The sequence below is a fragment of the Schistocerca americana genome, chromosome 11, assembly GCF_021461395.2.
Source record: "Schistocerca americana isolate TAMUIC-IGC-003095 chromosome 11, iqSchAmer2.1, whole genome shotgun sequence".
Taxonomy (NCBI): Eukaryota; Metazoa; Arthropoda; class Insecta; order Orthoptera; family Acrididae; genus Schistocerca; species Schistocerca americana.
The window spans coordinates 23,741,853-23,756,925 of NC_060129.1; the positions used below are offsets into that span (position 1 = coordinate 23,741,853).

General features: G+C 42.7%; 1 protein-coding gene across 3 annotated transcripts in view; it reads left to right on the forward strand.

Moving 5' to 3' along the window:
- LOC124553617 (zinc finger protein 391-like) overlaps nt 1–15,073 on the forward strand; it is a 144,390-nt gene that overhangs the window by 20,240 nt on the left and 109,077 nt on the right. For all 3 annotated transcript variants that reach the window (XM_047127472.1, XM_047127470.1, XM_047127471.1), the window contains exon 2: nt 9,744–9,825. In XM_047127472.1, coding sequence (XP_046983428.1) covers nt 9,796–9,825 — 30 coding nt within the window. In that variant the 5' untranslated portion in view covers nt 9,744–9,795. The remainder of the gene's footprint in view (nt 1–9,743; nt 9,826–15,073) is intronic.

Genomic DNA, 15,073 nt, shown 5'->3' on the forward strand with positions numbered 1-15,073 from the left:
GTACTTTTCGTGCCCAAAAAAAAATGCAATTTTTCAGGATTTTCTCAGAAATCGCCCATGGAAAAATGTTGCTCTTATAAGCCAGCTAAAAGTTCCCCAGAAGCACACCTAATGTAGAACAACTACAGTATAGTTCTTCCGATAAGTGTAGAAATAGTCACTAGGACGAGGGCCATCCAGTTGACCCTTTACCTCTGTGATCAATAGAATGCGAGATATGAATGCCTGGAAAACCTTATGGCAGTAATTGACGGAAAGTCATCGAGCAAAACAGAGGTAATATCTGGCATTCCCCAAAGAAGTGTTATAGGCCCTCAGCTTTTCCTGATTACGTAAATGATTTAGATGACAATCTGAGTAGCAGTGTTAGATCTTTTGCAGTTTATGCCGCCATTTACCACCTTATAAAATGATGATCAAAACAAATAGAAAAACGATTTAGACAGGGTGCCTGTATGGTGCGAAAAGTGGCAATTGACTCTACATAATAAAAAGTGTAAAATTGTTCACATGAGTACAAAAGGAATCCGCTAAATTTTGGTCACACAGTAAAACGCACAAATCTAAAGGCTGTAAATTCAACTAAATACTTAAGGATTACCATTATGAATAACTTAAGATGGAGCGATCACATAGATAGTGTGTGAGACTGTGGTTTATTGCTAGAACAGAGAGAAAATGCAACAGTTCTACTGAAGAGACTGCCCACACTACGCTTGTCCGTCAGATAGGACCGACGGAGGACACCGAAAAACCTGAAAGAAGGGCAGCTTATTTTGTACCGTCATGAAATGGTGGAAAGAATGCCATGGGTATTTCGCACGAATTGGGGGGGGGGGGGGCGGGCAATGATTAAGGCAAAGGCGTTTTTCGTTGTGGCAAGATCACGTCATGGAACTTCAATCACCAATATTCTCCTCAGAGTGTGAAACTACAGGGTGTCCGAAAAGGAATGACCCGACTTTAACTTTTAATAATATTGAGACAAATGTCACTAGGTAGCTGAAACAGCGCAAGATGTAATCGGCATGGCCTAGAGTTTCAGAAACATTCCGCTAGATGTCGCTATGAGCGCTGACCTGGCGCATGCAGCGAGTCTCGCGCAATATGGCGTACTGGAACGCGAAACCATGCTGCACACTCTTGGCCTCGTAGGTCCCCTGACTTGACACCACGTGACTTCTTCCTATGGAGATATGTCAAACAATGTGTTTACGTTCCTCCCTTACCTCATGACATTGATGACCTAAAAACCAGAATATCAGCTGCTGTAGCTTCAGTGACAGAAGACACATTGCGCGCAGTTTGGTATGAATTCGGTTATCAGCTAGATTTCGTCCGTGCAGCCAATGGAGGACATAGTGAAATTTATGATGGATTTCTATAAACTTCTGTGTTTTCTGAGTAATTTAGTAGGCAATTTGTTGGTGTTAAGCCCTTCTTCCCAATAAATAATTCTATTTAAAATCGGATCATTCTGTTTGGGACACCCTGTATTTTGTTGGCACCCACGTCTGTGGGGAGGAATGATAATCATACTACTAAAATGTTAAGGCTTTTGTGGCCATTTCTTGACAAACTGCGTGTCGGCTTGTCTCGGGTTCTTCGGTTGACGTTTGTCTGACGATTTTCTGACGTTTCGCCAGCACGATTGCCTAACATTGTCAAAGCTTTACCCACCATTGGCAGTGGTGGACTGGAGTTCGCAGCCGCAGAAGCTTCGACTATGCCAGCCACTTGTGCTGGCGAAAATCATCAGACAAATGTTGGCTGAAGGACCTGAGACAGAAGCCAACAGCAGTTTGATCATAATAACCCCTGCCTGGCACCTAATTGTGAATTTCAGAATAATCGTGTACATGTAGATTGGAACATACTGGTACTGTGTGCAGACCGACTGTATTTGTGAAGATATGTTTAGCGTTTAATAAGAAATTATTATTATTATTTCTTTAGTTTCTCAGACGTTAAGTCTGGTTAAAAATGGAAAGTGACACGGACCTTGATCAAGCGTCACTTCCTTTTAACTGTACGGTATATGTTACATTGGATTTAGGAACTTTCGGGTAATTGAACATGTATCAATAATTACAGTTTTCTGTAGTTGTGTGTGTGTATATATATATATATATATATATATATATATATATATATATATATATACACTCCTGGAAATTGAAATAAGAACACCATGAATTCATTGTCCCAGGAAGGGCAAACTTTATTGACACATTCCTGGGGTCAGATACATCACATGATCACACTGACACAGGCACATAGACACAGGCAACAGAGCATGCACAATGTCGGCACTAGTACAGTGTATATCCACCTTTCGCAGCAATGCAGGCTGCTATTCTCCCATGGAGACGATCGTAGAGATGCTGGATGTAGTCCTGTGGAACGGCTTGCCATGCCATTTCCACCTGGCGCCTCAGTTGGACCAGCGTTCGTGCTGGACGTGCAGACCGCGTGAGACGACGCTTCATCCAGTCCCAAACATGCTCAATGGGGGACAGATCTGGAGATCTTGCTGGCCAGGGTAGTTGACTTACACCTTCTAGAGCACGTTGGGTGGCACGGGATACATGCGGACGTGCATTGTCCTGTTGGAACAGCAAGTTCCCTTGCCGGTCTAGGAATGGTAGAACGATGGGTTCGATGACGGTTTGGATGTACCGTGCACTATTCAGTGTCCCCTCGACGATCACCAGTGGTGTACGGCCAGTGTAGGAGATCGCTCCCCACACCATGATGCCGGGTGTTGGCCCTGTGTGCCTCGGTCGTATGCAGTCCTGATTGTGGCGCTCACCTGCACGGCGCCAAACACGCATACGACCATCATTGGCACCAAGGCAGAAGCGACTCTCATCGCTGAAGACGACACGTCTCCATTCGTCCCTCCATTCACGCCTGTTGCGACACCACTGGAGGCGGGCTGCACGATGTTGGGGCGTGAGCGGAAGACGGCCTAACAGTGTGCGGGACTGTAGCCCAGCTTCATGGAGACGGTTGCGAATGGTCCTCGCCGATACCCCAGGAGCAACAGTGTCCCTAATTTGCTGGGAAGTGGCGGTGCGGTCCCCTACGGCACTGCGTAGGATCCTACGGTCTTGGCGTGCATCCGTGCGTCGCTGCGGTCCGGTCCCAGGTCGACGGGCACGTGCACCTTCCGCCGACCACTGGCTACAACATCGATGTACTGTGGAGACCTCACGCCCCACGTGTTGAGCAATTCGGCGGTACGTCCACCCGGCCTCCCGCATGCCCACTATACGCCCTCGCTCAAAGTCCGTCAACTGCACATACGGTTCACGTCCACGCTGTCGCGGCATGCTACCAGTGTTAAAGACTGCGATGGAGCTCCGTATGCCACGGCAAACTGGCTGACACTGACGGCGGCGGTGCACAAATGCTGCGCAGCTAGCGCCATTCGACGGCCAACACCGCGGTTCCTGGTGTGTCCGCTGTGCCGTGCGTGTGATCATTGCTTGTACAGCCCTCTCGCAGTGTCCGGAGCAAGTATGGTGGGTCTGACACACCGGTGTCAATGTGTTCTTTTTTCCATTTCCAGGAGTGTATGTTTGGATGTAGCTGTATTGCATTGATGTACTGGTGGATATTGTGTGGTATGACTCCTGTAGTTGATAGTATAATTGGTATAATGTCAACTTTATCCTGATGCCACATGTCCTTGACTTCCTCAGCCAGTTGGATGTATTTTTCAATTTTTTCTCCTGTTTTCTTCTGTATATTTGTTGTATTGGGTATGGATATTTCGGTTAGTTGTGTTGATTTCTTTTTATTGGTGAGTATGATGTCAGGTTTGTTACGTGGTGTTGTTTTATCTGTTATAATGGTTCTGTTCCAGTATAATTTGTATTCATCATTCTCCAGTACATTTTGTGGTGCATACTTGTATGTGGGAATATGTTATTTTATTAGTTTATGTTGTATGGCAAGTTGTTGATGTATTATTTTTGCTACATTGTCACATTGTCTGGGGTATTCTGTATTTGCTAGTATTGTACAACGCTTGTTATGTGATCTACTGTTTCTATTTCTTGTTTGCAAAGTCTGCATTTATCTGTTGTGGTATTGGGATCTTTAATAATATGCTTGCCGTAATATCTGGTGTTTATTGTTTGATCCTGTATTCCAATCATGAATCCTTCCATCTCACTGTATATATTGCCTACTCTTAGCCATGTGTCGGATGCGTCTTGATCGATGTGTGGCCGTGTTAGATGATACGGGTGCTTGCCATGTAGTGTTTTATTTTTCCAATTTAATTTCTTCGTATCTGTTGATGTTATGTGATCTAAAGGGTTGTAGAAGTGGTTATGAAATTGCAGTGGTGTAGCCGATGTATTTATATGAGTGATTGCTTTGTGTATTTTGCTAGTCTCTGCTCGTTCTAGAAAGAATTTTCTTAAATTGTCTACCTGTCCATAATGTAGGTTTTTTATGTCGATGAATCCCCTTCCTCCTTCCTTTCTGCTTAATGTGAATCTTTCTGTTGCTGAATGTATGTGATGTATTCTATATTTGTGGCATTGTGATCGTGTAAGTGTATTGAGTGCTTCTAGGTCTGTGTTACTCCATTTCACTACTCCAAATGAGTAGGTCAATATTGGTGTAGCGTAAGTATTTAAAGCTTTTGTCTTGTTTCTTGCTGTCAATTCTGTTTTTAGTATTTTTGTTAGTCTTTGTCTATTTTTTTCTTTTAGTTCTTCTTTAATATTTGTATTATCTATTCCTATTTTTTGTCTGTATCCTAGATATTTATAGGCATCTGTTTTTTCCATCGCTTCCATGCAGTCGCTGTTGTTATCCAATATGTAATCTTCTTGTTTAGTGTGTTTTCCCTTGACTATGCTATTTTTCTTACATTTGTCTGTTCCAAAAGCCATATTTATATCATTGCTGAATACTTCTGTTATCTTTAGTAATTGGTTGAGTTGTTGATTGGTTGCTGTCAGTAGTTTTAGATCATCCATGTATAGCAAATGTGTGATTTTGTTTTGGTATGTTCCAGTAATATTGTATCCATAATTTGTATTATTTAGCATGTTGGATAGTGGGTTCAGAGCAAGGCAGAACCAGAAAGGACTTAATGAGTCTCCTTGATATATTCCACGCTTAATCTGTATTGGCTGTGATGTGATATTATTTGAATTTGTTTGGATATTAAGTGTGGTTTTCCAATTTTTCATTACTATGTTTAGGAACTGTATCAATTTAGGATCTGCTTTGTGTATTTCCAATATTTGTAGTAACCATGAGTGGGGTACACTATCAAAAGCTTTTTGGTAATCAAATGTATGCGTAGTGCAGCGACCTTTGTTTAGTTTTAGCTTGATATGTCACCTCTGCATCTATTATTAGTTACTCTTTACATCCTCATTATTATTATTATCATCATCATCATCCCAAAGCATATTTTTTGTGTGTCCAATATTCTCCGAATTGTGTTACTTTTAAATTATGTCAAACTTTCTTCAAAATAACAATAAAATTTGTTTAATTGCATAGATTAAAAAAAATCTACTCACCAAGCGGCGGCAGAGCACACACACAAAAGACTTACGATAGGCAATCTTTTGGAGCCAGTGGCTCCTTCTTCAGGGAGAAGGGTTGAAGGGGAAGGAAGAAGGGTGAAGGAAAAGGCCCTATTCTGTATCTTTCCGCCATTGTGCCGATCGTTTCGGCACTCACGGTCTAGTACTCGAATTAGAGTCCCTGCATTATTCAGTTTCAGTATGCATTTCGGTAGCGATACCGTTCGGTCTAGAGAACCGAAGCGCTGTTGTCGGTTCGTGTTGCGCAAGCCAATCAAAAGCAAGCGGCGGCAGACCCGCGCATGCGCACTGGAGCGCACGCGGGGCCACGAACACACAGCGGCTAGCAGACGACACAGGCGCGCTATTCTTCCAAGTACCGAAAACTGCGTTTAAGTTGCCACAACGCATGACGCCGCATTCCATCGAGCTGACGTGCCCGCCTCCATCGCCCTTGCCTCCTCCTCTCCTCCTTAACAGTATCAGGTGCAGATATCCATTTCCGTGATTCTCAGCTGAAATGCATAAAAATTTTTACATTTTCTCTGACTGCATTTTTCCATGCTTGCATAATAACGATAGCAAATACGACTGTATTCTGCAGATTGTCGTAAATGCCGCATTATGTCATCTTATTCTCATTCACACTGACATCGTGTTTTGGATTTTATGTTTCGGAAAATGAGTTAGGAATAGTGTGTAGTACCACATTGTACTAATACATTTATAAAAACACCCGAAAAATTGATTCTCAGGGTTTCAAAGAATAAGAAGATAAACAAGAATGTGGTTATAACTCGCTCCTAGACATCCAAATGATTATGTAGCCCATTTCCCTATATGATACGTCAACGATTTGTGTCTTAAAAACAAAACTGAAAAGAAAACGCATTTTCGAGAGCTCCTGCAGTTCGTCGAAGTGTATAACATGCATCTCACGAATGAAAATGTTTCGTATATGGTGCTACGGTCTAAAAATATTACGGCGGAGACCTTTCATCTCTGTCTACTGTGGTCGAGGATTCGATCGCAGGTAAATACTTGTGACAAGCAAATTCATGAAGATGATTGCTGCTAGTTACATACCCAGTAATTTAAATGGTGCTCTTAGATTCCTGTCTAGCCGCATACTCGGAAATCGCTACATATTCGGAAAAAATGGTGAATTATTTCTGACAAGAAAAAATATAAAGGTCACTGTCGGTTGTTTTACTCACAGCAATTTCATCTCCAACAATTTCATATTTCGTTTTTTAAACTCACAGAAATCACGAAATCATTACGGAGGAAGTGTGCTCTTACATGTAAGGAATAACGAATATTGCAGTTAAATCTTAACTTACACGAATAACATTGTCTCAGAATGTGTTGCATATATGAAGAGGAAAAAAAAAAAAAATATTTATATACCCATCCGTGCGCGAACCTGCGTCCTTTCGCATCGCATCTCCGACGCGCCAACCACTTGGCCACGCCAACCAACAAACACAACGTACTCAAATCTCTTACTATTGCGTCGAGGAACGTAGTCTGATTTCGTTTCCAAACGGTGCTGCGAAAGTCATAAGTGCGTGATAGTTTCGAAGTTTTCCAATATCATGCTTCACATAATTGCTTTCCATTGTTGCTTGAATGTTGTAAACACGTTTCGATAGTTACTAACTAAACCATTTGTGGGAAAAAGTGCACAAAGTCACTAGTAACGTCAATTCACACTCATGTAATATACGTAAGCAGAGCCGATGTTTTGATATTTAATGATCTTTAAACACTTATTTGCATAAAAATAACACGTATTTTGAGAGAATATTGACCGAAAACTTTTTTTGTGACGTATTCACAGTAACAACCTAAACTAACCATGTTTCTAACAATGCAAAATAGTCTATTATGAACTCACTTTCCAACTGGATGCGTCCTCTGGTGATTCTTTAGTAACACAATCACTAAATCCAAAGCTAAAACCGCTAAATATGTTTAAAATAACAAATTATAGGTGTACATAAATCACAGGTCGACAGGGCCAGACCGAAATCCAAAACCTCTCGGTCCAATTGTCGTAAAATCGGCGGGAGGACTGCTCGGTAACAAGTCTCAGAAGCTTAACTGAATAGGGTATTTCGATAAAGAACCGAAAATGACGTCACTACCGAGACTAACCTACTACACCGATCGGTATGAACGATACGTAATACGGCCCCTGGAGAGGTCTAGCAAAAGGGTAGATTTTGAGGAAGTCACCAGAACTGCGGGTCAAGGGAGACTTGTCGTACGGGATGAGAAGGAAAGACTGAGTCTTTAATAGATGCGGTTCATCATGGCAAGAGCGGACAGTTTGGAGAGTTAAAAATCGTGAGAGTCGCAAAAAAAAGCATAGGGTGGGAAATATAGAAAAACCGAAGAAAAGCAACGAAAAAGGTCGGAAAAATTAGAAAAATTCGTACGGAAATGGTTAATAAGAGACAATGGGTGGGCGATCTATATTGCTGCGAAAAAATATCCTGTCCTGACGTCTTTTCTAATACCGATTTTCGTGCCAGTAGACGGGTCCATTTTCACTTTCAATTTTATTTGTATATAGCAATTCCATTGTTATTTACTGATTTGCATTCAACAATTTACGGTTCATTGTACTGCATGGCCTTATCCCGATAGTCTTTCACCGATTTATTCGCAAATTTGAGATCTATTTTCTTTTCCACTATCGGCTTATCTTGTTTATACGTAATTCTCTCACGTTTTTGCGCGTTTGTTTTTCGGCAAATCGCTCTAATCGACTTTGTCAAGTCAAGTAGTTTACATTTTCTTTTATAACTTTCGCTTTCTGTTTATCTAGGCTCCCAAATTTCGTCAGTTTTCACGACTTTCCAGATCGGTTTTTACCTTATTTCTTTTTGTGATCAATATAGATCACCCACTCATTCATTACCACGTATTAACGATTTCCGTACGAATTTTTCTAATTTTTATGACCTTTTTCGTTGCTTTTCTTTCGTTTTTTCATATTTTTTTACCACTCTCACTATTTTTAACTCTCCAAAGTGCCCTCTCTTGCCATGGTGAATCCCATCTCACATTAAAGAATCAGTCTTTACATCTCATCCCGTACGGCAAGTCTCCCCTGGCTCGCGGTTCTGGGTGACTTCCCCAAAATCTACCCCTTTTCCTAGACCTCTCCAGGCCATTTCCCTTGCCTTTCTTGCTTCCACCTCAACTCTTCTGCCTGAAGGAGTCACTGGCTGCAAAAGCTTGCCTATCACAGCAGTCTTTTGCGTTTGTGTTCTGCTGCTGCTTTGCGAGTAGATTTTTTTACCTATCCAATTAAATAATTTTATCAATAATTGATTGTTTTTGTTGTTATAATAGAATTGGTTTGCGTATTTGGAGGTGGTGCCCAGTCACACATCTTGCCCCGGGTCCAGTCCCGGCTCCCAGTGGTGCAGACAAATTGTGACTTGTGCTTGGGTAGCTCAGTCGATAGAGAACTTGCCCACGAAAGGCAGAGGTCCTGAGCTTGAGTTTTCGTCTGGCACACAGTTTCAATCAGCCGAGAAGTTACAGAAGATCTGGGTTACAAATCACTTAAGTGTCCCATTTTAGCACATTTCTGAAACATGTGGGACCTGTAGGAAATAGGAGTAACAGGGGATAATAAAGATACACGAGTGTCACAGATTTTCTGGGCTCATGGGAGAATTTCAAGCAAATGTTACAAAATTTAAATTAGCAGATTGTTCAGGATAGAAGCCAGTTATCTCGTACTTCTAAAGTTTCAAGAACCTGTATTAGATGAAGAATTTAGAGCTGCTCTCCAACTCTTTTATGTATAGCTTACGTAGACAGTGCGAAGACAAGATCTGACTAATTATACTGCATTTAAGCAGTCATTCTTTCTGCAGTCCGCACACGACTGGAACGGGGACGTACCCCATCACACGGTACACTGCCGGGCACCGTCTGCCGTGCATGTCACTGTGGCCTGCAGAGTATGTTTGTAGGTGGAGATGGTCCACACCACAGAACTTTCAGTGTCTTGATACGTTTCAGTATGATTCAGTTGTTGCAGGAGAGAATGTCATTGTGATGTGCAGAGCTTCTCTGCGTGTCTGTGCAGACAATCTTGATCTTAGCCGAGACATTGCACTGCCGATAGTAAGTGAGGTGTTGCCTGTTCTGTTGTAGCTGATGCTGACATCCAGTATTGAGCCGACAGTCCCGGAGGGCACTGGCCACCATGGAAGATGAGGTGCCCGGAGCTGCCGAGGTAAGGCCCTCACTTTTGTCCCTTATTGAGCGCATCTGGTGGACGATTGTAAATTTGTGACTGGGTTCGGGATTTCTTACCGGAGTGAACACAACTGTGATTTTACGCTTGTAATCGACAGGTTGGTTGGTTGTTTCGGGGAAGGAGACCAGACAGCGAGGTCATCGGTCTCATCGGATTAGGGAAGGACGAGGAAGGAAGTCGGCCGTGCCCTTTGAAAGGAACCATCCCGGCATTTGCCTGCAGCGATTTAGGGAAATCACGGAAAACCTAAATCAGGATGGCCGGACGCGGGATTGAACCGTCGTCCTCCCGAATGCGAGTCCAGTGTCTAACCACTGCGCCACCTCGCTCGGTGTAATAGACAGAGTGCCCCGGAGCTCAGCAACCGGCCGTATGCCACTTTTCTTCGACTTCCGGAATGCTTTTGATACTTTTCCACACTGTTGCTTGGTGAAAAAAACACTAGTTTATTGAGTTTTGGACCGTATTTGTGATTGGATTGAGAACCACCTTTCAGAGAGCACTCAACTCATCATTTTCAAAAAAACAAATTCAAAAGATGTAAAAGTTATTTCTGGTCTACTCGAAGGGAGTATTATAGGGCTGTTACAGTTTATATTAATGAGAACGTCAGATGCTCTGTGAAGCTATTTGCAGACGATACTGTCGAATATACACTGATCGGCCAGAACATTATGACTGTCCACCTGAGCGTAACAGCACAGCGTGTCGTGGTACGGAGGCAGTCGGCCCTCGGTAGGTCGCTGGAGGGAGCTGAGACCACATTTGCACACGCGAGTCACCTAATTCCCGTAAATTCTGAGTAGGGGGGAGGGGCTCGGTGAGCTCTGAAACCACGTTCAATCGCATCGTAGATGTGTTCTATCGGGGTCAGGTCTGGTGACTTGGGGGACCAGCACGTCAATTGGAAATCGCCACTGTGTTCCTCAGATCACTCCGTCACTCTCCTGGAATTGTGACACAGTGCATTGTCTTCTTGAAAAATGTCACAGCACTCCGGAAACATTGTCGTCGTGAAGGGGTGTATGTGGTTGGCAACCAGTGTACGATACTCCTCGGCTGTTATGGTGCCTTACACGAGCTCTACTGGACCCACAGATGCCTGTGTGAATGTTCCCCAGAGTGTAATGCAGCTGCTGCCGGCACGTCTGTATCCCCCAATACTGGTGTCGAGGAGCTGTTGCCCTGGAAGAAGACGGATTCGCGCTCTTCCATTATATGTTATTTATATATATTATTTATTATTATATTTATTATATTATTTAATAATATTTGTTTTTATGTAGATTCTATGTTATGCTGTCTCACATTAAGTGCGAATGAGTGGTTTTGGTCAAGCAGTGAAGCATCATCTATGAACATGTCTGAAAAGTTTTGGTAGTTATCAGTTGTAAATTGAGAACATATTTGAATATAGAAGAATTATGGAAACCGTGTTTAGTGATTTTGTAGTTAGTTGTTTAAATGTAGAGTTTCTCTTATAGCCTTCATCTGTCTGGAATCGGAAAAGAAGTCGGCAGTCAAATATGTGGCGTGGCATAGCGGGACCACAATATCGAGAGAAAACGAGATGGCGACCGTGAAATTTTGAAAGGAAGGTGACTGTTATTACAGGGAACGAGTGAAGGCTTGGCATCTCACAATATGTTGATCACTTAAAATCAGCTCGCAACAAGAAAAACACCTCATCACACATTGGCACAGTGAAGTACCTAGTCACTTGTACACCACTTCTGTGGAGGTTTACTTCTTGTGTCCTTCATCATAGTATATTACGATACAATTCTTTATTGACTGTCTGGCAATGAGGGCCAAATTTGTGAATGTATTTCAATTGCAAATGGCTTCAACTATATATTGCATAATTATGCATAATAAGGATTACAGAGTTAGTAAGAGGTAGTTTATAAATTCAGTTACTATCCAAGTACAGTGAAGTGGGTATTGTTATTTATTTACTTATTTATATTTCACAATTACAGCCTATTATCTCAAAAGCTAAAATAGGCCATACAAATCACATTTTCTTGCGTAATGATAAATTTATGCATTAACTATTTATTCCTGATATTTATATTTTAAAAATATTACAACTGCTTCTACTACTGGAAAACTGCAATAAACCCTTAAACAACTACCACCTACTAATACGACTATAAGCATAGCAGAATATGTGATGTGTCGGCTCATTTAGTCTGGTTCATTTAAGCAAAAGCCACTGTCCGCTACATTCTTCGGGCGTCGGGCAGCACGTCAGCAACGTTTGCACTGTAGCAAACAATTCCAGCAATCACTGTTGTGGCTTAGAGTGCACACTTCCGTGATCGCCTGTATTGACACAGTGTAAATTCTTGAGGCAACTGCTGACCTCAATTGTCTTCCTTCCAACTGTTGAGCATATTGTCTACGCAGGATGCGAATGCGAATGCTTCGTGGAAATCTTCCTCGGCCTTCCTGGTTACTGCAGCTGCATTATGGTAAAAATATGGACCAGATCGACTTGCTCGCTAGTGCTGCTTTTGGGTAAAACATTCTTGATCGCTGACGGCTAATACCTGCCGCACCTGCGTAGAGCGGGCGGTTCGTCAGTGTCGCGTTTTCTGGAGCGCCCACACTGCCGCAGGCAGTCTGTCTTTTGATTTTGTATAGGTATGTAGCATACGTGCCGTGGCCGGTCAGGTAATATAGTAATCCACTCGATGGGTTAAGAAGTCTGATTTTTAGTCTCCTCCTGATGTTAGGGAGAAATTCATACGTTCTCCTGCCTGTATCTGAAATGTTCCATTCATTTTGTGAGAGTCGTAATAGGTCATCTTTCATTAAATTTTTTGTATTGGCTTCAGTTCCGTGCATCCATTTTACTTCCATTTGATTGCTTTCTTTAACCGGTAAAGGTCTCTCATTTTCCTGATTTCCAAGTCCAAATTCTCGGAATTACTAAGAAAGCATCATTCAGGCTAATGCATTAAGCACCTGTTCATATTAGTAACACTCCTCATTGAATTCTTCTCACTAATGAGGCTGGCTTCACTATCTGCAATCTGTGAGCCCAGACGCTCACACCATATCCTATGACCGATGATAAAATAGATCAGTGGTATGTTCAGATTGTTTACGAGGAAAGCCGAAATTGCCTGTTTGCACTTGTTATAATTTTGTTCATCACATTTGTAGCTTTTTTGCCAGTTTCCTCTATACGAAGTGCAAAGTTACGATGTTGGTCCAGAAATATCCCTAGATATCTTCTTACTGCACCTCTCCTAATCATCGAATCACTTAATTTTATTTTAGGGTTTCTCGCTAGGTTCCTTTCAGCAGGAAGTACATTGTTTTGTGATGTGCTAGTGACAATTTAGCACTTTGACACTAGCCCTCAAGTTTGCGGAATGCTGCATTATATTTGTCTTCTGTAATTATTCTGGAACCACTGTGTAGAATGAACAACATGTCATCTCTAAATGGTAAATGTGAATTGGATATGGAGGTGACACGACAGTGCTGCATTTGGGTCTCGGCCACATAGCTCCCTAGGCCTGACACCTGTGGATTTCTTTCTACGAGGTTGTTCGAAAGACCTCAGGTACGTGCCTCTTGCACCAAAAACAGTTCTAGAACTCAGAATACGCATTTGTAAAACACTCTTGCGATGACTTCACTCATTCTTCAGAATGTATGGCATGAAATGAATTAGTTAGATGCAGACTGTGTGACCAAAGAGAGTCTATGGAATGCCTATATCATACACAAAACATTTGAACTTTCTTTTTCATTCTCTGTAATTTTTACCAATGCATCTCTACACGGTATATCACTTATGTGAGCACTGATGAGCAGAAACATTATGTCCATGCAGAAACATTATTCCCATGTGCTTAGTAGCATATTGCACCACCTTTGAAATGGAGAACAGTAGTTAGCAGTGGTTTTCTGTGGCACAGGTCAGAGAAGTCCTCTTTTGTTTTCCAGAGGTATTTGACACCGGATGTCTGTCCACAGGTCACACAGTGCCCGTGGGCACAGAGCTGGTACCCGTTAGTGTCCCCGGTGCGATTTGTGGATACGTAGCTAGTGCCTGGCAGTATTCCCGGTGTGTTTGCTGGGTCCGAGTCTGGTGAATGTGGTGGCTGAGACATCAGTGTGTGTTCACTATCCTGCTCTTCCAATTCTGTAGCACAGACAGTTATAATTACAGACGATGCCATTGCCATCACAGAAGGTATCGAGTGGGACGCAGGCGCTCTGCAGTGACGCTCACGTAGTCCACAACTCTTGTCGTGTCTTCAATTGCGACATACGTTGCACAGAGCGAACTTGAATGTCTGCATAGCACAGCCTTTGTCTGTAGTGTGGTGCACATTTCGAGCATCAGATTGCCCGGACGGTGAAATGTGGCGTTGTCATAAGCACAATTGTCCACACTATAGTTAAGGACTGCTTTAGTGAGTACGTAGGCTTTCCCGGCGTAATAAGTCTTGAAAGTCTCTTCGGGTTTGCTGCCGGATCCTAAAATCGACTCGACTCGATATTTCGGCGATCCGACTGGTCGCCATCTTCGGGTAAATGCTGCTTCTGGTGACGAGTCCCACTGAGAACTGACTCCAGGCTGCAAATCGACGTCCTATATAGACTGCCAGTCAGTACACGGTGCGTGCGCCGCCCGTCACGGTTGCTGCCCTCCGAGACATGGAGGTGGCGCCGCCATTAGTGGAACACTGCCGGCAACGATATATCGTGCCCAGGGCCGCACCGAAGAATGTTCGATTTTGGTGTGAGATAATACAGGATTCCACGTCTTGCTAAGAGGAAACCCATTGTCTCTGTTGATTAAACTATCAGCAAACTTAATTTCATTTCAGGTTTTTGGAACAGTGTCTATATAGGACGTCGATTCACAGCCTGGCATCAGTTCTCAGAGGGACTCGTCAGCAGAAGCAGCATTTTCCTGAAGATGGTGACCAGTTGGATCGCTGAAATATAGAGTCGAGTCGATTTTAGGATCCGGCAGCAAACCCGAAGAGACTTTTTAGGACTACTTTTGATCTGTAACATCTGTAAATCAGAGTAATTGATTATTCCATAAGCAAATGTGGTTTGTGTACGACCAATGAAATAAAAGTTATAGAGTGTTTTATTAAGAGGGACGAATCGGAATTCAGCTCGACATTGGACACGAGAGGAACTGGTGCAGATCGTGTTGTGGCAGTACCGAATGCTCGTGGAGCGA